The 23,630-nt window shown below is 29.8% G+C and overlaps 3 protein-coding genes across 3 annotated transcripts; 2 read left to right on the top strand and 1 right to left on the bottom strand.

The window, feature by feature from the left end:
* Nucleotides 1-1,472: 1,472 nt before the first annotated feature.
* Nucleotides 1,473-9,205, bottom strand: LOC109609374 (tafazzin). Its single transcript, XM_049963301.1, has 5 exons — nt 8,768-9,205; nt 8,586-8,714; nt 2,671-2,883; nt 2,338-2,609; nt 1,473-2,024 (listed from the first exon to the last, which is right to left on the bottom strand). The coding sequence occupies exons 1-5, from the start codon at nt 8,895-8,897 to the stop codon at nt 1,956-1,958; spliced, it is 813 nt and encodes a 270-aa protein (XP_049819258.1). The 5' UTR covers nt 8,898-9,205; the 3' UTR covers nt 1,473-1,955.
* Nucleotides 9,206-9,578: 373 nt separating this feature from the next.
* Nucleotides 9,579-15,009, top strand: LOC109609342 (uncharacterized). The gene is made up of 3 exons (XM_049963298.1): nt 9,579-9,971; nt 10,024-10,369; nt 12,978-15,009. Exons 1-3 carry the CDS (start codon nt 9,756-9,758, stop codon nt 13,271-13,273), a joined length of 858 nt encoding a protein of 285 aa, XP_049819255.1. The 5' UTR covers nt 9,579-9,755; the 3' UTR covers nt 13,274-15,009.
* Nucleotides 15,010-18,624: 3,615 nt separating this feature from the next.
* On the top strand, nt 18,625-21,811 carry LOC126266569 (uncharacterized). The gene is made up of 2 exons (XM_049970816.1): nt 18,625-18,675; nt 20,470-21,811. The coding sequence occupies exon 2, from the start codon at nt 20,472-20,474 to the stop codon at nt 21,795-21,797; it is 1,326 nt and encodes a 441-aa protein (XP_049826773.1). The 5' UTR covers nt 18,625-18,675; nt 20,470-20,471; the 3' UTR covers nt 21,798-21,811.
* Nucleotides 21,812-23,630: the final 1,819 nt, after the last annotated feature.

The raw sequence follows: 23,630 nt of genomic DNA on the forward strand, positions 1-23,630 counted from the left end.
TACTCATTATAGTTTATTAAGAAAACATTCACAACAACCTGATAAATTATAATGAATCAGTTAATAACAACGTATTTATATTAAAAGAGGTATTTAACGTTACTTGTGGAAAACAGGATAGGAATGAAATATGGAAAAATATAACTAATAAACCACATAAATAGAAAATGCAAAATATAACAAATTACAATTCCTTAATATAAAACAAAACAATTTTATATCAGAAATAATAAAAAATCTAATTTAAATTGTTCCTAAGGAATGAATTTAATAATAAGGAGGGAATTGCTGATATTTATATTTCAATTATTGAATATTGAAGTGCAGATAATATGCATTTATATATTATAATGTCTTTTGAATCTAACAAGATTTGATATTTTAGGAACCATATGCATATAATGTAAAGCCAAAATTAGTGGCATAAATGTTAGGCGATAATAAGATTTCGTTGCAATTTGAACTAGATTCAAAAAACAGTATTACACCTATTTCGTGACCTATAATACCATGTGATGAAATATGGAATCGTGTTATACTACATATGTATAAGAACATTAATTTGTCCCATTTTATCGCTAACTCTATATGGATGCGTCTATGAAGCTTTGTTATTAATATTGGTCCATGTTAAATGTACCAGATGATGCATTTCTCAGTTCTGTGTATTGAGTCGACAATAGAATATTAATAAATACAACTCGGGTTGAATTACTAGTGACACGATGTTACCAGATATTGATTGTACTGCACATTTATATTTTGAAGTTGTAAAATATTTTTCTTTCATTAATTTCACCTTGTTCCGAACATTAGACAAACCAAATTATGTAATGCAATCAGCTATTATGAATGAAAATTATTGTACAATATGCACTCCAGTTTATATAATGCGACCAGATACACACAACGTATTATGAGAATGAAAAGCGTATAAATATGCCTTAGTATTGAATAAACAATTTTGAATTATTATATACAAATTTATGTAATATATTTAACTTTAAGAAATATTAAAAATTAAATATATTGCGAAATTCGTATATTTAAAATCCATTACATGTTTATATTATATATTTAGTACACATTTTATACAGGTTAGTATAGTCACCTAATTTTCTTCTGACAACATGTATCTATTATGTAGTTATGATTTTTGAAAACTTGTGTAGAAAACACTAAAAATTATATCGTATGTAAAATAAACCCTTCAAAATATTTCTTGAAAAATCATATGAAACGACCCAACAACTTAAGACATAAATAATAAATATACAGACATATCTTGTCGTCAAGCTACAATATGTCCTATTCCTAAAGGGACGTTTAACTCTAGTTTTAAGCAATTTAATCATTTTATTATATTTGGACCACGTTAAGTAAAATATGTGTTAACGTCAATAACATAAAATTAAGGAAACGATTCACACTATGTTTTCTGTCCGATGAGTATGATTTAAAAAATACAGTAATTAGATTTTATATGCATATTGTGTATTTATTATTATCAAATTTAAACTATATTACAAATAATAACAAAAACTTAATACAGTTTGATTTGATTTATTCCAAATAATAACCTATTCAAATCCTCAAATACACATTACCTAATTGGTTTTTTTAATATGCGGAAGACAAATTAATTATGAATGAAATAATATTCCATTTTTTGCACTTATATCGCCCATTTCACGAACAGAAAAGACACAGATATTAAAATACAGTGCTCACTTTATTAATTCAAAGTTCACTTTTACGTTATATATGTGTATAATATAGTTAGACACGAAATGGCAATATTCTACATGACTAGCATATATAATTTAAAACCGCTAGTTTTAAAACTTAATATTAATAATAATAAAAGATTCTATTATTCTTTCTTGTCAGCAGTCGTAATTAAAAAATAATAAAAAACAATAAATAAATTACGCCTATTTTTTTCCGAAAAAGTATCATGATTTCGGTTTAAAGTTGGTTTTGTGGAGGACTTCAGTTTCCGCTTTCAGCTGTAACAATCGGTCCTGAAAAAGACAATAGAAACAATCTTCAATTTTGTACAAATAGCCAGAGCGTATTATTATATTATTCATTTTACTGAATGTTTCAAGTATCATCGTACTTGTAGTTTACATTCATATTTAAACTTATTGGGACTATTCAATAATACTAATATTAATATGAAGAAAACGATTCAATAGTCAAAAAACACTTTATTTATTCAAAATAATGAAATGTATGTCTTCGAGTTCTTCCACACCGTAAATTCCAGCAGAAGCGTTTGAGCAATTCAATTAGCAATAAGATAATCGGATATAAGCATTAGTGAAATTATACCTGTAGGAAGTCAGTGATCTGTTTACGTGCCTCCTCGTCGCTGGCGTTACGTGCCCTTAACATTTTGACCATGTTCGTCAGGTCTATGGGATCGCCGTAATTAAATGTGAGATTTTTTCGCAGCTGCAGGACGTAGGGCGGTTCGTTCGGCAACACATCATCCATACCAATGTGCCAAATCGGTACCACGATCGGTGTTACCGGAGACTCAAATATCATACGTCCGACGCCCCACTTCAGGCGCATGTTCTCTTTCGTCATGTTCACCTTACCTGCAAAATCGTTGTATATGTTAATAGAAGTGTAAAATATGATTCTTGGGTGGGTACTCACCTTCAGGAAAAACATGTACCCAACCACCCCTGGCAAGCTGTTCGATGCAGAAATCGACAGCGGTCTGGTAGACGCCAGCGCCTCTTATCACAGGTATACATTTCCCTAAACTGAACAGGTACGAGTGTTGCCAACAGGTGAAGCAGATGTCGTGGGCCGCCAGCGACCAGCGCATCTTGCTCGGCCTGAACAGGTTCTTTATATTCAATGTTCCTGAAAATAACAGAACATAAACTATACAATGTCTCTTCATTGCAACGAAAAATTGACAAATCAACGTATGCTTTAGCTTGAAAATGACAAAATAACAAATGTGTACATGTCTCAAATCAATGAATTCATCAATGAACGTGAGGATGATGGGGAAAATCGAATCAAAGTAATAATGAAAAATTAATTTAATAAGTCAAAAAATAGAATATTACAGAGACCCTCTATATGAAAAACAAAATTAAAGTCATTTGTCAGAGACGTTTATAAACCCGTTCAACACCTTAAAAATGTACTCACTTAGAACCGTATATTAAAACAAAAATAAATAATTGGGTTATCTTCAAAAAACAATTGTATTTTCTTACATGACTTTGGTTTAAGAATCATAATAAAATACTACTTGCATGTTTTCCTATGTTAACATTTTGATTTTACGGAATATGAGGAACGTAACTAACTGATAATTTATTTAGAAAATACAGAGAGTAAAAAATTATTGTAAAATGTGTTTCACAATCACCTACATGGTTATACAGACTTTTAACTTTTGAAGTCGATAATTTGAATTAATTCAAATATCAGAATACCTATGGCATTATATAGCAACAAATATATTGTTATTTAAGTTTTAATAAACAATTTAATATCCTGCTTCAATTAAACAAAACTGCATCAACAATAAAATTTTTAAATCAGTAATAAAGCTGAAATTACCAAATTCCTTGGGAAATTAATAAAACAAAATTGATTAAAATTTAAAAAATCAGAATATTAACCGCTACCGTTTTCCAATCAGTACTTGGTCGGTCTTCCCTTACTCAACGAACAGTTTCCACCCTCTTTGAAAACTCTACATTAGTGAACGAATAAATTCTTTATCCATAGCTCACCATTATTCTATATGACTGTCTTTGAAGACAGTCCCATACGTGTTCAATTAGATTGCATCCAAGTAATGTCATGATTTTGAAACGCCAAATTTACAAGTCTCGCACGTTGAGGTCAGATATTGTGGTCTACGAAAACGAAATCTGGTCCAACTTCTTGAGGAAATGGAGTAATAATTGGTTGAATAACCAGTTTAAGATATCCTCGAGCATTCCTAATCTCTGTTTAATATGAGCAACTCCGTGCGTGTCTCTACACTATTACAGAACACCTCCGAAAGCAACAGTTGAGTCATATTTGCTTATGACACCTCTCACCACGTTATGTCCAAATACAGCTATCCCAGTGATACAATGCCAAGACTCATCTGTGAAAAAACAATTACGCCATTCGGTTGCAGTACCTTGACGGTGATCGTTCCATGTTCTGCAGCCAACTCGATGCTCCCTGGTTAACAGAGGGTGTATTCTGGCTCTAAGACCAGCTTCCTGTAACCTTCTTCTGATGGTAGACAGACTTACAGTGATACCAATATCTGCCTGGATGTAGATAATATGCGATTTTGTCTAGCAGAAATAATCAGAAAATGATCCCGTCTTCTGGCCGCAGTTCATTGTCGATCACTACCATAATATTGATACCAGTTTGCCTATTTTGAGACATTTGAGCACTTGTTGTCGACCCAGATTTTCATGTTCCAAAATTGCAATTATTCCGGCAAAATCTTCAGAAGAAAATCTTCTTTAAGGCATTTTTCGGTGCTATACAACAACAGATAAATTAAGAATAAACACAGTAAAATGTGTTCAAATCCGCAAAATGCGTTTGGAAATATGACGAGGAATGAAATTTTATTTAGTTTTATGCCTAATTTTTATACTTAAATATATTAAAAGTAAAATAAATTTAATATCTGGACACGCAGCTTGATAAGCATATATTAACTATCATCTATGACCTTTTCGTGAAAATTTAATTTAAGGTAAATTAATTAAGGATTAATCAAAGTTTGTTTTTTTCGGAATGACACACATTTATTAACATATTAATAAAAATGAATTTACATTTGATAAATGTATGAATTTAATATAAACTATTTTAAATAAAAGTGTAGATAATACTATTCAACTTTTTTTAACAAAAGATTTGATGAGTAACGAACGAATGTCACGACCTAGTATTCATAAAAAAATTATTCAACAGGAAATAATTATGGGTTTCAAATAGATTACTGTTTAATAAGCGACGTTGACGTATCGATAGAGTTCAAATTCTAATTTATTATTATAGTATTTTCATGGAACGTAGAAAAATTATATTAATTAGGTTCTTCAATAAATAAGTTCCAATTATTACATCGCATGAACGTAAGCAATCCCCGAAACAAACTTTCACTTGTGACAATGTTTTATTTAACATTTAAACTAATTGTTGAGATTATGCCATTTCCCGCATTTACTCAAGGAAAACGGCGAATTGGGCAAACTAAAATCAATTTCAAATGCTCATTGTATAGCAGTACGGTATTAATTATTTCTAAACGAAAAACGATTTTATTTTACAACAATATTTGTAAATAGGGCAGTTACATAATTAATTAAACACAGACATCAAAATGAACTAGGGGAGGGACACAACTAATTGTAATAGTTATAGTTAAGTAGCCTTTTTGAAATGTTATATAAGAATAAGATTATAGTTGAATTGACGTTGTTTCTCTTTTTTAAATATTACTAAAGCAGTGATATTGCCACAGAGTATAATGTAATACCTACTTATTTATTCTGTAATATTGCCATCAATATGCTTTATATTTCAGTGTACATCATTTTGATTTTCTTAATTTAAGTGTTTTGCAATAAAGATGATGGAAGAGCTAATCTTAGCCTTGATAATATATAGTTACAGAAATAATACAGGTAGGTATATCTAACTGGGAGTCTACGTTTTATTAAAATTACTGAATAACGGATTATAATGAAAAGGACACAAAAAAAAAAACATGAGACTGTCATAAGATCAATGTTTCGTCGTGAAATAAGTATTGCATATTATTAAAAAATTATTATCAAAATAAGAGAATAGCAACTTATTAACATATATAAAAAATGAGTGATATTATTTTTTTAAAAGAACTGCTTATATATTTTTTTATTACACAACTTTTTACTTTATAGTATTTGATCGTTCTTTGTGAATTTCAATCAATTTACTAGCGGTCTTTTGCTTATTATAATTAATTAATAATGGGTCATAGTGAAACTGTATCATAAGCTGTAAGAAAAATTATAATTCAACGTTACCAAGACCAAGAGAAATAAGTAGAGATTGCTGCTAAATAAGTCAATTGTTTCCTGTATTATTAAATAATTTAGAGAAACCGGGTAAGTGGCAGCTGCGAAAAATACTGAGCCAGTTCGACAAACATCAAAGAAAATTCATAAACAATTCGAATGTGAAAAAAAAAACGTCTTATCGTCAACTGAAATTAAAGTCAACATGGGAGAAATGTAACTATAAAATTAGTTTAAGAATTATCAAATGAAAGTTAGTTTCTTTGTCTCCAAACATCAATTCTCAATATCAATAGAAAACATGTGAGATCACGTTAATAAATAAGCTCGACATAAAAATTATACAACTTAAAGGAAAATTATACAACTTAAAGCAATTCAAGACGCTTGGAGGAATATAGACACGAGACATGACACATTTAGTCAATAAAATTCCTTCCAAAATTAAAGTTGTTATATTTATATCCAGTTTAATTCAAAAAATATTTGTAACATTTTATACATTAAATATTAGTTTTTAAAATACAGTAATATTAATTTATTTTAACAGTTCACATTAGATAAAATTATGTTGAAAAATGTGTTATGTCTATTGTCAGTCTGAGAGTAAGACAATAATCCATAAAACTTTTTTAGCGAGAATATACATATACCAAAACCAAAATAGATTACTGATTAAAATATGATTTGTCGAATCAAAAATAAAAGTGCCACCTCCGCCCAAATTATAGTGCACGACCAATTGAACAAATTATCTTATAATGGATTTTGTAAGCTAGCAAATTGGGTAATTGGTATCGTCTGGTATGTACACATAATTCAATTACGTTGGTGAAGAACGCTCCAGAAATAAATGGCATCAAAACGGCCCGAAAACAATAATCCACAACTTTGTACAAAATTAGTCGTGTAAACTGGGCCAATGTTATAATAAAATATTGCACAGATATTGCTTCCTTGTAACCTTGGCCTAACCTGTTGCCTACTGCAAATGCTATTCTAACACGTAATTTATTTACAAACAATTCGTAGTAACACAAACTATTACGTATCGGATTGCCATGTCTAATGGTGACTTCAGCGTGTCATTTAATTCTCAATTATCATCTCTGAATATTAAGTACTTTAAAGTACACCATAGTGTGTGCACAAATCCATGACGTTCGGAATGATTAAATCAGAAAATCCACCGCGGTTTTATAATTCAACATTTTAAAGGAAACTACAATTTGCAATAAAAAAATTACGCGAACTGACCCCATTAATTATCTAACATTATCGTTCAAGGTTGTATGGTGTACACTGGTCTCGCGAATGATTATCACCAATGATCACTGGATTTGGAAGCGTGACAGTTTTTTAATTTTCAAGAGTTGAAATGCACAATTGATTGTATCCGGCAAGGCAAATATTATTCGGTCGAAGAACCCTACCATAAACTGAGCCAGATCAAACGACCACTTTAGAGGCCAATCATTTTAAATACAGAAACATGTACATTTATGTATCTAAATATAAATACAGAAAGTTTTATCTAAGAAATAATCTGATATAGATAAGTTTTATTAGTAACATAAATACGACGTATTTAAAAATTACTTAAGTTATTTATAAGCATTAAAATGTGTTTTATTGAACCATCATTGTCATGGATTTTTTTTATTAGTTTTTGTTTATAGATTTTTAATATTATTAAATATATTGGTTAAGACAAAAGAAAATTTAGATAAAATAGTTAAGAGTTGTCAGTCAAGTAATGGAATTATCAAATTTCATCTTGGAAAAACTAGTTCTCGTGATGAAGGTGATATAACTTCAGTAAAAAATTATGAAAGATTTAATATTAATAGAAATACAATACAACAATAAAATAATAATAATATTCTAAACAATCGATCAAGAATAATTTTACAGTCCCACATTTTAGTTCATTTTTATTCTTGTATAATTATTATTGGACACATTATATCAGTGTCATTCAAATTATCTACTATTTCAAATAGATACCGATACAGAATTTTTAACAGAATTATATAAAATTTTATCTATATGTTTAGTTTATCAAATGTTACAGTAAATATAAATTTTATACCGTTTAATCAAATAAAATTTAATAGTTGAGATTACATAAAATAATGAATACCTGAATTATTTGGTCTGAATAGGTTTATAAAATATATATTTAAAATTGCATAGACAAACGCAGATTGTATCCAAAATTAGTGTGAAGTAATTTATTTAACATCATTTTTTAGCTTTGAATAAATTCATGTGTTAACAACATATTGAACAGAGTGCAATTTATTAAAATACAATACAGAATATTGTTTAACTTGTAAATTATACCTACGACTAATGAGGTGTAGGTGAAAAAATTATTAGTTTACATAATTTTGTTATCATTTTACTTACAAAATGTACACTATAATTGCATGATAATTTAATAATATCTGTAAAATTGTGGAAGAAAACTTTGACTATTAACACTAATGAATATTAACATGTGGACATGAATCTTACCCCATATTCCTGGATCATCGAAACATGAATGGTGGTTAGAGACTGTTATTAGTGGTACATTGGTTGGTCTGGATTCCAACAAATTGGAAATAACATTGCCATTGTGGACCTTCGTTTTATTCAACCACTCTGAAAAAGACTCTGTTAGTCGACGAGCCTCGCAAAATGCTGGCAATTAATACGTATTATTATTTTACTAAACAGCCCAACTGCGGCCACAGTTATGGTACTCGCTATGCTCCATAGTTTAGTTGGATTTCTAAGGTTAGGAATAATCCAATCAATATTATATGCCATCTTATTCAAAGACATTTCAGTGATTTCTTGCAATCATGACTCCAGTGGTGTTTGTTTCGTTTACTTGGGAGATTTTCACTTTAACACTTAAACTAAACTTCAGTTTAACTAGTTAAAATATATCTGGATAGTTATCACTGAAAACGTGCATATTGGGGCTATCACTGCTCAATGACTCCGTCCGATCATTGAAACGTCTTCATGTTACATAACTATTTCGGAAAAGCCCTAGTACACTAAGTCGCGATCCACTCATTCAAGAGAAAGCACTCGATACAGTAGCAAGTCAGCTTGAAAATTAAAAAATTATGACCACTACATACTCCTCACTGACAAGCCGCGGTTGTTTTTATTACCTACCGCCTCGGTCGTGCTTACGTCACACACAAATCGATTGAACTTTGCTATTTTCGTTCAACGCACCTTTATTGATTGACTATCAATTTGTATTTATAATTAAAATTGTCCGTTCGATTTTCCACTTCAGATCCATACCGTGTGATATTATTTTATAAATTGGGTTGACTTATAATTAAAAATAATATTTTTGTTGTTTTGATAAAAAAAATAAAAAAGTTATTAAGTGTTTCACGATCCATTTGCTTATTTAAAATCAGTGCTGAAAATGATACTGTAACAATTCATACTGTGGTCGGTAACTGGGTGGTAGCGGATGTTGTCGGTATGTGTTGACAACCGTTTGAAGCAAAATTGCTTGAACATGTGTTCGATCTGTCAAATTGATAGTGATAGCAGAGCCATAGCTAACTTTGATGAAAACACACGAAGATGTCCAAAATATTCAGTTGGTCAAGTTTAAAAATAATCAGATTATTGAAATTTTACATGCACACAACATAATTACTTTTGACAATGAATTCAACATCATTATTTGTTAATAAGTTGAAACAGGATTTTAACATAAATGTTAACTTGTCTGATGTTATTTTTACAAAAACAAATATAGATTTATATAATAATAATGAAAATCGATCGACTTCGTTTGGAGAAAAGCTATGTTTACTATATATAGCAGACTGTACAGTTTTCAACATGCAATTCTCTATGAAAATACTTACTTTCAATTATGTGAGTATAAATACATTATTTAATACCATCATTAACACAAAAAAAATTTTAGGATAAATCAAATGAAGTTTTAAAATTAGATATAAACATCCACGATAAGTGGATAGAGAAGGAATTGGCTAGCTGTCGTAACTTCTTACAGCGTAACAGGAATCTCAACCTAACATTCTCCATTTTAACAGAATTTGCAAAATATATTGAAGCCAGACGTCTCATCTGTGATGTTGTATTTATGAAGGAACCCAGAGTCACATTAACAAAAGATGAACAGGGTGGCTTGAAAATCAAGTGTCTTGATATGTTTTCAAAAATTTATTTTGCAACATATTGGAGGATAGAATGGAATTTGAAAGACTATTCTATTAAAGACTTTATAGAATTTTACTATACAAATTTTGGTAAGTCATTTTAATAGTTATTTCATATCAGATGTATTTGAACAATGTAGGAGCTGTAATTTATAGATATGAGTCAGTACTTATTAAAATATTGTGGAAATGATTTAAGAAGCACACCTAGTGCCTGTATTATAATACAGAGTGTACTAGTGTCTAAACTTTCAAAAATAATGTACTTACATTTCAAATGAATATCTCTGAGTATCTTTTGGGTTACAGCCTTCTAAAGAGTAGGCACTCAACAGAGAGTTATATTTACTATAGGTCCTACCAGTTTTATTGTTCGGGCTGTAATGTTATGAATATTGTGATTGATCCAAGTCATTATTCATTTTGTTTCGATTTTTTTAAATAATTAGCGATTTAGTGATGTGTAAAATTTGTAAACAATGTGACCAAGCAAGTTCCTGAAACTTCAAAATTGCTATCATGTGTGAATATATGGAATTAATGGAGTTAAGCCATTTATTTAAGAAGAGTTTTAACAGCTTAATAAATGCTTTTTGAAGAAGAGGAAGGTGAATTATTATGGACCTGGAATAGCAGATTAGCTCTAAATATGACATTTATCAATTCACAACAATGAAATCAATAATTTTATCTTTAAACGAGATTTTCTCGACAATCATGGGTAAAGGTATAAAAAATACCTTTTAGTTTAATAATATATGTATATCTTTTGAATTCAGCAACGGTGAAGGCCGCAATCACAGCAGTATGCAAAATTATTTTTTTTTTCATTTACACTGTATATTAATGATTTATACACAAATGTATCCTTCAAATTTTAAAACATTTGATACATTGGTTTTCTTTAAAAAAATCCCAAAAATTACCTTTTTTTAGACAATCACATTAGTTGTACCCTTAACATATTTTTGCGATAGTATAAGATCAAATTTCAATTATAATTCAATTAAAAAAAAAATTAAATAAACATCCAATTATAATATATAAATATTAATAAAATTTTGTTTTAACTAATAAAATCGTAGCAACCACTTAAACGACGAAATAATAACTTGTATGTATTTGTTTTTCATTTATTTGTTAGCCATTGTCAGTTTGAATGTGTTGTTATCCAAATATTTCCAATAGGACTGAGATTCTGTCTTTAAGATGAATTCCATATATTAATCTTATTCTGCACTAATAATTCTTATTTATAATTTTAGAATGTTTTGATATATGTGCATTCATTTATTAAATAGATGGTTATGTCATTTTGCTAACTGCATATAGAACAACGGTTGCAAACACACAGAACGAAATTATTCACTGAAGGTCTTTGTAAATCTTAAATGTATACACATTACATATTAACATTTTCATTTAGATTTTTTTGTAGTTTGGGACACATCACTTTCACATATCTCTAATGGACTGTCTAAAGGCATTTGGAATGATTATCTGGGCATTAACTTAATAAAGATGTTGATCCACTGATCTTGTGTCCTAGGATAAACTTTCTTAGTAGTGGAAACCCCTGACGTTGTATTTTGTTCTTTTATGAATTACTAGGTTCTCTACTATTTAAATAGCACTTTGGTTGACGTCAGATCTCGTTCATAAGACTCCCCTTTGCTTCCCAATACGGCGACTCCGATATGTATTCTGTGGTCCCAACCAGATCAGTTATAAAAGATCTAATAATATTGGCTCAGTTTAATAACTGCCGTCAATGTAAAAATATAAATTTAACTTATAATCAGGTTTGCAGCTAATGAAGATACAGGGTCAGCTGTATGCCTTATTCCTTCTGAAAACTTGAAAATAGCTGATTTCAACATTGAGATGATTGCTTCATTCCATATAATCCCTCCTGATCTCTCGTACCACTTGGATTGTTGCATGTAAATGGTTTCACTTATTTCACTGTCCGGGAATGTTGTTTAGATGTCGATCTGTAGAATGGTCGAGTTCTCATGTGCTGTTATGCTAAGCACCGCTTTGATGGAATTTAAACGTGCTGTGGAGCCAGAGGTTTCGTTGTAGTCCACGCTTTTTCTTTGATTAAATCCACTTGCTTCTCGACTTGCTTGGTTCTGAATGGGTTCCCCTTTCACATTCTACTTCAGTTTAAGTGTCTACTTGTCGTCAATTACTTTGTGAACCTCTGGTTGTAGTTACCAGTTTTTTTTTTTATCAGAGAGTGATACTTCTCATTTATTTTATTATTTGATTATCTTTGTTGTGGACCCTCTTATAGTTTCTAAAAACAAATCGTCTACAATAATCCTTCGTATTACTTTCTCGATCGTTTTACTCCTCAAAGTTCGTGCTTCGTCTGTTTCTCTTTCTTTCAGGCATTGATCTACCTCTGGTTGTGGATCTGAGTCTATCTTTTCGACTTTCTTCTAAGATTCTTCGGGTGTTTTTTCTTCCAAGAACTACCTACCAATATTTGCAATATTTTCATATTGGCAGAAATTTTAAAAATAAAAACTGATTAACAGCAACATGTTACTAAATTTACGATATAGAATAATTTCTGAAAATTACAACCCACTTTTTCCTGTTACACAAGAATTTTGTCAAAAGAGCTAAAAGTTATTAAAATTATTAAATTCAAAGTGCTTTTAATAATTTTATATAAACTTATTTTCAGATAACCCCTCCACCATAAAAACAATTATGGAAAATATAATCCAACCATCACAGGAATTCCAAACGAAGCTCAAATTGTGGAAATCTTTCATGGACGCGGTTCGAGCTAGCACCAAGGACGGAATCGCGGTAGTACGTCCGGATACAATACACAAACGTAGTAACGACACGGACGTGCTTGTAATCTCCGACACAGAGGATGATTTTGTAAGTTCGACCTCTGGCGCTAACAAGAGACGTAAACTGAACGACAGTGTGTGTTGCAGTACTTCCGTCATTTACACAATACCTGACTGAATAGTTGTTGTTCCGTCTAATTCTATTTTTATGACGATAAAGTAGCGCAATTTAATACTTGTATGTTTCCTCTAATGATTTTGTGTGATGTGTAAATTGATGAGAATTGAAATTGTTATTTTTGTTTGTTAGAATGTTGAATATTGTGTGTTTATTTTTTGAGTTTGAGGAACAAAATGAATGAAAATAATTGTGCTCAGTTTTATATAGAAAGTTACAACTATGTATAATTAAATATCAGTGAGGAACGAATATCAAGTTAGTTGATAAATGAAGGCAGATAATCTAATCATGTTCTTAGTAGTATTACATTCTTTATTTTTATACAATAGTATTATTCGCATAATTTTGGCAGCTATTTGTAAACTGGCCACGACCCCCTTTACGAAACATTGTTAATATATTTAAAGTTTAAACACGAAATTCGAGGTCAACTGTGAAGTTCCTACGTCTACTAGGGTTATTTAGAGTAAACGTGTTAGTGATCTATTTAAAAATAGTAAATAATCGACTATCTAGGGGAGAGTATTTAAACTGTACAGCAAGGACCAAATTTATCATTTTTTAAGTTAAATACAAATACTATGAATTTAAACCTCAAAATTCATTCATTTACAGGACTATTTCGACAAATAAATTAAAAAAATAAAACTTAATATTTGTTCCCACTATGTTTATATTTGTGAATACATACAATAAATGTAAAATTGTAAATATGTTTTCAACTGTTGTCCATCTTAAATATTATATTTCTCTTCCTAATTACTCTACTACTCAAATTAAAAGGCTTCAGAAATTTCTTTTTTATTTTAATACAACTTTCAAATTGTGTTAATAAACTATTAGTATGTTACAGACTGGGCAAATAGAATCAGAAACTAATATGCAGAATTAACTGTTTGTTCATAAATACAATAATAGATATGTTCGAAAACGAATGGAAACCATCTCAAATCGTCAGTCACAGGCGTACTTCGCTTTCGTACAAAACACTTTGCAGGATAATTTTGTAGTTATGTTTTTATATATAGTATTTTAATAGATTTAGAATATGTTTTCAAAAAAAACGAAATTGCTTTTATTTTGAGTAGTATATATTTACTATGGTTCAGATTTTAAGCATTTACTTCATTTTTTTTTTTTTAATTTTGTTTAATGTGATATTTGGTTGATTTAATTTTATGCGTATTTTATCAATAAATATATTTATTGCTTCCTTATGTTTTTTTATTATTTTTTTTTTCAAATAATAATTATAATTATACTGAATAATTGTTATTTTTGTTATTTGCAATGACTACTGTTGAATATTGTGTTTTCTTTCTGTTAAACTAAACTAACTAACTAACTATCAGTAAGGAACAAATATCAAGTTAGACGATTGGTGAAAGCAGAGAATGTAATCAAGTTCTTAATAATAGATTCTTAGTTTTTATACCACAGTATGATACGTATAACTTTCGCAGTTAAGGTCTTTTTAAATTGGCCACAACCTTGTTTACGAAACATTTATTTATGTAAAATTTAAGCTGCAAATTGATTGTGAACTTTATAAACCGTTCATTAAAAAAGAAGTATATATGACCATCGATGTTAGGAATAAAAACACTGACTAGATCATAACAATATTTATTGAAGTATTATTTTGTCGCCATAAATTGGTTTTTCAGTTCATAGAAAGGGTTATATATGTTGTTAGTGATCTAATTAAAATGTGGTAATTAAATAATTATCTGGGAGAGAATATTTAAAAAATCAAGTTATGCGTTACATTGCTCCTAGTCTTGCTTTTTTTGAGTGTTTAAACTACATTTATCATTTTTAAGGCAAACAAAAATGCATATATTGACTGATTCAAACATCGATATTAGTTAATTTACATTACTATTTCACTAAATAAATAAAAAATAAAACTTAATATTTGTTCCCACTATGTTTATATTTGTGAATACATACAATAACTGTAAAATTGTAAATATGTTTTCAACTGTTGTCAATCTTAAATATTATATTTCTCTTCTACTCAAATTAACAAGCTAAACTTCTTTTTTGTTTTAATATAATTTCAAAATCTAATTGTGTTAATAATCTATTAGTATGTTACTGACTGCGCAAATATAACCAGAAAGTAATATGTAAAACCAGCTGTTTGATATTAAAGTATGCTTGAAGAACGAATGGAAACCATAAGAAACCTTCAGTCATAGGCGTACTTATGAAAATACAAACTTAGAACACCAATGCTCATGCGTCTGACGGTTTTCGGGGGTTTTCAATCGTTTCTTTGAACAAGGCTTACATTATTTACTGACACACAATCACTTTTGTACAAAACAACAAGTTTCTATGTATTATTTTAATAGCTTTAAAATATTTTTTCAGAAAAAAACAAGACTATTTTTTTATTTTGAGTAGTATATATTTATTAATGTGCAGTGCTTTGCGTTTTTCTCCACTTGTTTCATTTTTTTTTAATTTTTATTATTGTGACACTTGGTTGTTTTAATTTATCATATACGAATTTTTTCAATAAATATATTTATTGCTTCTTTATGTTTTCTATTTTTATTTTTCGAATAACATTGTCTGTATCTTTAAATATACAAATTCACATATGGTTCAAGCTACTCTTTCTTACAAAAGTTAAATACTTCTTAATAAGTGACTATATATAATTTTTAATATTATGGAGCTATTGAAGTACGACCTAAGGCATCTCCTGGTGGGATCAGAGATAGTTTCGGATTTTTACCGACTAGAAACACCCCTCCATGGTACCGACTTCAATGAATCCTAACCAAATGGGTGACATATGAGGAAAGTATGGAAAACGCAGGCAAATATACCAGCCCTCTGTCAACTGGGTTCGAGAAAGAACAAGACCAATCGAGGAAGATCGGTGATCTTCCTGGGAATGGAAGCTTCCTACTCTCACTGGTTTGTGGAGTGGTACTGAGTCCCAGGACCACGCCAAGGTGGATCCATCCTGAGGGGTCATCACTATTTTTTTTTGGAACAGAGGGGGGTACCGATCCGAAGATTATGACCAAATATGTCAGACACATGAAAATTCATGTAGGAATGACTAGATATATATGCGAGGCATACATGGGTTTACTGAACCAGAAGACGCAAGACAGGCAAAGGTACCAGCCCCCTGTCAACTGGTTCGAAAAGAACAAGACCAATCGAGGAAGATCGGAGGTCTTCCTGGGAAAGGATTGGAATTGCAGTTGGATCCGTTAGCTTCTCACTGTCACTGGCTTGTGGTGTGGTACTGTGCCCCAGGACCACGACAAGGTGGACCTATGCTGGGGGTGTCATCACTAATGATGACATACATATTAATAGTAGGGACCCATTAGGAGAAACGATGGTGGTTTATACTGATTATGTACTATTCTAGTAAGAAAAATATTGATAGAACGAGAACTGTTGCTTTTACCATTAATTCAGTAAATTCACGGGTCAGATTGATGTGTTATGATTCTCCTAGCAACATTAAAGTTAAAAATGCAAACAAATACTGCTAGTATTTTACGCACCATACATATACACTCACATCACTATATTTAAAATATATAGTGGATACGTGAGATAGAACACGAGGCCTAAAAGTTTTTTAATTAAAATTTTTAATTAAAATCTTTCAGTAAATTCTTATACATGTTGAATATTTCGCATACAAATGTTATAAGAGAGTTAATAAAAGGTTATATAAAATAAGAGTTCGCTTGGGTATGTGAAGATTTATTTGAAATTTCAGATTCGGACTGTTTTTCTTTACTTTAATATTGACATATTGATGGAATCTCTAAAAGACAAATGAATCAAAGTTTATATAGGGCTATATTACCAAGTTTGTTTTCAAAGAATACACAGGTATACCTAAAAAATATGGAACTGTTAACAAATAACAAACGGATCAACGTCTTCTATAATAAACATAAACTGGCTTTAGATGTGATACAAGCTGACCAGTTGTTAGCATGGATATTGTTTGACACAGCAAAGAAGTAACATATTATTAATGTATAAATAATTCACTTTGGAATTAAAAAGGTTTGAACAATGGTCTAATAGTATGAACAATGGGCCATTACCGAATGTCTGTTATCTGTCTTTTAATTTATTTAAAGTTGATAGTATTTAATAGTTAAAGATAAATAAATTTATTGTAATACTTTTGTTTGCGCTTATCAATTTTTTTATTTGTAATTTTCAACTACAAAGTGATAAAAAAGTGAGCAAGTACATTATTTGATTGTGAATTTTTTACAATAGTGAATATAATCTCTGTTATCAAGAAATATGCTCAGTAATATAAAAAAATACAACACGTTGATTCAATGATAAAGGTTATTTCGTGTGCGGAAATTGCCGAATGAAAGAACTGCAGTCGAAGTCTTTTCTGAAAATGTTGAAGAGTTTGCACAAGATTCATGAGCGAGGAATGAACGTCAAGACAGCTTTAGAATTTAGCTCTAAGTGTTCCCTGAAAAATTCAGTTGCTTAGACTTTTTTACAGCCGTTCCCAATTTCTTGTTATTGTATCAAAGATAAGAGTGGTATAGTGAACGACAGCTTAGGGGTATGGACTCGTTAGACGGGCTCGTGTCAGAATGTAGCGAGGAGAAAATTGAAATTCGCAATTTTTTATGGAAAAGATTATACATCGCATAACTGTAGTGATGGTTGGGAGTACAATTGCATTAATTGTTAATTTTCATTATAGGTAACTAGAAGGTTAAAAAATACATCCATGATATTGTGGAATGCCATTTTCAGCTTTATATCAGAACCCTTTAAATTCAACAGGATAATGCGAAACTTCATGTTGAGAGAGTTATTTCCAAGTGTTTCCAACCTTAATATGTAAATTTGTTGCAAGATTTTCGGATCAACATGTATAGATGAGAGATTTCAACATCAAGTCCTCCACATACTTTGTTGGACGTTCAGCATTAGTACAATGAGGTACCTCAGGACGAGATTCACCACTTCATTAGATCAGGGAGTCTATAAATGTCTGATTCATCGTAGTCCAACTCATTATTAGTTTGAAAAAAAATGATGATAGATAATAATTCATCCAATCACTGGATCTTAGTTTTCAATGTCACTGAGTATATATGAGTATATTGTTTGTTCTAAATAAAATTTTTAATCAAAGTAACAAAATCATTCAAATAAATTGTTCTCTGAAATACTTTGTCAATAAGATGATATGATTGTCAACTGTACAATATAAAAATTCAATGAAATTGTAGATCTAAGTGATATAAATTGCTCAACGTCATATATATATATATATATATATATATATGCATCAATTGTATGAATAGTTAGTTCATACATTATGTGTTAGTTAATATATTTACCTCTTCACAGTCAAAGTTAAGGTAATATGTACACTTACTTAATTAGAACAGTTGTTAAATATGCTTTAAATTTGTATATTTTTGAATATTTATAGAATTTTGTTTATTAATAGTTTATTTGAAAGTTATCAAAATTAAATATGAGGGTGGTCTGAAAAGTTTCCGACCTAACAATGATACAATAATATTTTTTTTAAATTTTTTAATTATTTTTCTACATAGTCTCCTTGTAACTACACACTTCTCCCAGTGATGCTCCCATCTCCCTAACCCGTCCAAATAGTATTCGGCGTTTTTCTCTGCAAAATAATTGTTCACAAAGGTGATTACTTCCTCATTTGACGAAAATCTCTGTCTTCCGAGTGTCGTTTTTTTTTTTGAGGGAACAAAAGGAAGTCGCTTGGGGCTAGTAGGCGGATGGTCAAGCAGTTCAAACCGTAATTCGTGGATTTTTGCCATGGCAACCGCTGAGGTGTGAGACGGCGGTTGTCGGTGAAATGTGGCCGTTTTTTCCCCAATTTCTGCCTTCAGCTTATCAAGTAATGATGCGTAATATAGGTACTCCTGTAATGGTTTTTCCTTTTTGAAGATAATCAATTAAGATACTTCATGACTATCTCAAAAAACAGTCGCCATAACTTTCCCAGCCGAAAAAAAAAAACAGTTTTTGCTTTTTTTTAGAGCCGGTTCCCCCTTTGTAGTCCACTGTTTCGATTATATTTTTGATTCGGACGTATAATGGTGTGTCCAAGTTTCATCTACATACAGCAATTAATCGGCGCCAAAACTTGGATTTATTGCGCCTAAACTGCTGCAACAGAGCATTGAAAATGTTTATTCGAACACGTTTTTGGTCTAACGTGAGCAAATGCGGCACCTAATGCGCGGACGGCTTTCTCATGTCTAAATCTCAATTTAATATGTGACAGACACGTTCTTTGGACATTTTCATTACCTCTGCTATTTCTCTCACTTTAATTCGGCGGTCGTTCAACACTATTTGGTGCAATGTTATCGTCAGTAGTTTTTCAACGTGCCGAACGTTCATCGTATCCCAAGCTATTATGGCTACGTTTAAATTCAGCTGCCCAAAATTTTACTGTGGTAAATGATGATGTAGAGTCCCCATACATAGAGTCCAACTCATCTTTGATTTGCGTAAGCGTATTGCCTTTCAAAAACAAAAATTTAATAACAGCTCGATAGTCAATTTTTTCCATTTTCACAAAAACACTCACATCGACTCACTATGCACAACTACGTTCACTAGCTTTTATTGACGAATCCCGCCTTTTTGGGGTTGAGATCGGAAACTTTTCAGACCACTCTCGTTCAATTAGTGTAATTCTAATTGAATAATTTATTTAAAATTACAACTCTAACTATTTATTCTTTATTTATATTCCTATTCCATAATATTTCAAATCCCTTGATCTAAATAGTTTAATTTTAAAATGATAGAAATATTTCGTAAGTTATCTCAGAAACTGCGATATTTTGAATGTGTAAACAGAATCTTTGTTAATTTATTTTTCACATGGAGTCGATAGAAACTAATATCTTATGAACGAAAAAGAATTGTCGACTCGAACATATAGTTTAAAATCAGAAATAGGATTATTTCCGAAAATTCAAAAATTAAAACTCATATAAAATAATATTTTCCAATGATTTTTGTATTTTCTTCGCAGTAAATTCAATAGTACAGCCATTTTTAATTTGTTCTCCTGTCCAGTACAATAAAAATTGAAATAATTAATACATTGATGTACGTACAAACTTATATATCTTGATTATAGTTTTTTTAATTTTTAGAAATGGCTAATACATCAAACAATGAGCTAACGATTAACGTTGTTGGAATATCTTTAGAAGACCGCGATGAAATTGAGAAAATAATCGAAGGACAAGTTAACATTATTAACAACATTAATGAAGAGGATTTTAAGGTTCTTATAGAGGAAATGAAGTTAAATTATCGTACATGTTGTGAAGGTGTAAGAATATCTGACTTAAATTGGGAATATTTCGACGAAATTTTTCGAGTTATAAATAATAATCTGACTAACAGTAAATATCCATCGGAACTAAAATACATCAAAATTTTGGAAATAAACAAAGAAAGACACCAATATAAATATAAAATTAATACTTATATTTATAATTATGTAATTACCCACAAGCTGATGAAATATATTAATGATGATCAACAATATTTTAGAAAACCTCATGTATCAGTTTGGATTAATATGAGTATTTGTTTAATAGATTACATTACGTTTGTAAAAAATGAACAAAAAGAAAAGTATGTAATCAGTTTGAAAATTAAAATCAAGGAGCCCGTTGTATGTGACGCAAAGCTGTTTTTCAAAAAACTTATCAATTTTAATAGAGTTCCAAAATGTTTGCTTAAAATAATATTTTCATATTTCAATGATTGGACGTATATTACAGATATGCGTGATGAGAGGGTTAAAAAAATAACTGAAACGCTTATACCATACCCAGAGTGTATAAAAGATATGCTTTTTGCTTTATATGTTAGTGACATGAAGACAGTTGCTAAAAAATTTGCATACATTACTGATACTATGTTAGTTTACAGTGATTCGGATATAAAAACTCTAGAAAAAAAAGTTAACGAAGATTTAAAAAACATTCACAAGTGGATTGTAGACAATGAGCTAGGTAACTTAATTGAAATGGAATATTTACTGCATAATTCTTTCAACTGCAATTCAACGAATCAAGATATACATCTTGATTTGAGAAATGAAAATATTGTAAAAAAAGATTTTACACAGTTCCTTGGAGTGAAAGTTGACGACAAATTAAATTTTGAAGAACACTCGAAGAACATTACTCATAAAATTCAATTCTGGAAGATTCAAAAATTCATTTTTCAAAATGACATCACCTCCTACAAAACTAGAAGTCTGTGCTTATTAATTCAACATATTAAAAAATATAATTTGACAGTAATGTCAGATACTTCAAATAGAAAGGATCCAATTTTGATGGCCCAATATTTATATGAAAATGAAATACCAGATGATAAGAAGAATAATGATGATGAATTTGAAAAATTCGTCAAGGACAATATTAAAAAACTTACTGATAGTTTAAAACGTTTCTTTATTTAGTTTACATCAAAGTAGGTTAGTTTAGTTTTTATTAATATTTTTGTGCAGTGTAAATGATTCCTTCATATATATGATATATATATATATATATATATATATATATATATATATATATACATAATGATAATAACATAAGTAATGTGATATATACTATTAAGATACTGATAGTCCTTATTTATTTTAATCATATTTGATTTCTTTTGCGATATATTTTTATATGTTGCGCATTCGCCAAAATTATCAATTCCACCTCGAATTCAGAATCGCTTGCGGTGCATTGTTGCCCCCCCCACTCCACATACTCCCCGCTCACTCCGCGTGTTTATGATAACTGATTAAAAACAATTAATCTACCTTGCATTGTCGAAAGGTAAAGATGCCTCGAAACATTTCTGATGAAACGTGAATGCTTTTCATTTTTTGAGAAACTTGTATGTGAGAAACCATAATCATAATTATTTGATCGAATTCAATTTTAGTTATAATTTTAATATGGATCATAATATTTATAACATGAATTTTTGGGTGGGTATTTAAACTTTTAAACAATAGTAGATTTGAATTATTTATTAAATTAATTTATTTACAATATATTTCATGAGACTTGATCAACAAAAATAAACGATATAAAATAAAAAATATAAAAGAAATAGAACTAAACCAATAATGAAAAATCAACATTACTTATTTCAAAATATTTTCAAAACTTCTATGGCTTGTCAGATTGTAGTTTTTTTAATTCAAAATAGGTTGTCTTAATGGGACATTTTATTTAGTATATCCAATATTCAACCTCACTAAAATGTAAGATTCCTCCTTTTTAATATTATACAATACCAATTATATTTTATAATTTTGTATTTATATATTAAGTTTCATTTTAGTTGTTATTTATAGAATTATTTTACAATAATGTCTGTTCAAATAGACATTTATTACTAATATTTTGTTTTGTTAAATATATTCTTATTTTTGAATTTATTTGTTTACTTTAATTATACACTTTCGTATGATAGAGTATAATATTTAATTACCAACATATTATAGGATAATTGAATAAAATACCTTTTAAAATAAATATATTAGAATTAGGACAACAATTATTATACGAATTAAACAATAAGAATTGTAACTATAAAAAAGTTGTATACATTAACATTCGATTCAAAATACATAACGTGAACAAGCAATATTCTTAATTTGTCAAAAATTAATGATGCGAATCTGTTGCAATAACACATCTGAAAACATGTATTTACTATGTCACAATTGAACACTCGCACAGTTTTTACCACTATCCCCTCACACATTCGCTGCAAGTGAATATAGCCCTTAAGGTGTAACTGCAGATCTGACGCCGACCGTACCTGCAAACAAAAATATATATTTTATGTATTTTAATAAAATATGCAAATATGTATGAGCTGTACACATTCTACAAATATAGATTTCCTGTCGAAAGAGACGATGGTATTTTCATTAACTGCTAACCTTACAGTAAACAATTATAAGAAAACTTTCTAGGATTTTTCTAAAGAAAAATAATTCAATCCATCTATAAAAGTTGTTTCCATTGATTTGAATGCAAGCTTTGGCCCGCCTAATCCAATTTTAGCACGCCGTTCTTTTTAACCTATACAGGGTGTTTGGCAACTTATCCGACAAATTTTAAACACAAACTCACTGTTGTATCATTTTTATGGAATTGCAACAGTGATTAAAATGAAATACCCTGTATATATACACTATTGTTCATATGTATGAAAGGTGTAATCCCAAATACACTAGACCCACTTGTGGAGGCGCTATGGTTTGGGGATGTTTTTCGTGACA

The sequence above is a fragment of the Aethina tumida genome, chromosome 1 (assembly GCF_024364675.1).
Source record: "Aethina tumida isolate Nest 87 chromosome 1, icAetTumi1.1, whole genome shotgun sequence".
Taxonomy (NCBI): domain Eukaryota; kingdom Metazoa; phylum Arthropoda; class Insecta; order Coleoptera; family Nitidulidae; genus Aethina; species Aethina tumida.

What these genes read in the sequence shown, in the direction of transcription:
- LOC109609342 (XM_049963298.1), top strand. Translation starts at nt 9,756, where the DNA reads ATGAATTCAACATCATTATTTGTTAATAAGTTGAAACAGGATTTTAAC. An exon ending in AAATACTTACTTTCAATTAT is followed by an intron (nt 9,972 to 10,023) that starts GTGAGTATAAAT and finishes AAAAAATTTTAG; the next exon opens with GATAAATCAAATGAAGTTTT. An exon ending in ATTTTACTATACAAATTTTG is followed by an intron (nt 10,370 to 12,977) that starts GTAAGTCATTTT and finishes ACTTATTTTCAG; the next exon opens with ATAACCCCTCCACCATAAAA.
- LOC109609374 (XM_049963301.1), bottom strand. Translation starts at nt 8,897, where the DNA reads ATGTCTTTGAATAAGATGGCATATAATATTGATTGGATTATTCCTAAC. An exon ending in CGATGATCCAGGAATATGGG is followed by an intron (nt 2,884 to 8,585) that starts GTAAGATTCATG and finishes TGTTATTTTCAG; the next exon opens with GAACATTGAATATAAAGAAC. An exon ending in AGATCACTGACTTCCTACAG is followed by an intron (nt 2,025 to 2,337) that starts GTATAATTTCAC and finishes TGTCTTTTTCAG; the next exon opens with GACCGATTGTTACAGCTGAA.
- LOC126266569 (XM_049970816.1), top strand. Translation starts at nt 20,472, where the DNA reads ATGGCTAATACATCAAACAATGAGCTAACGATTAACGTTGTTGGAATA.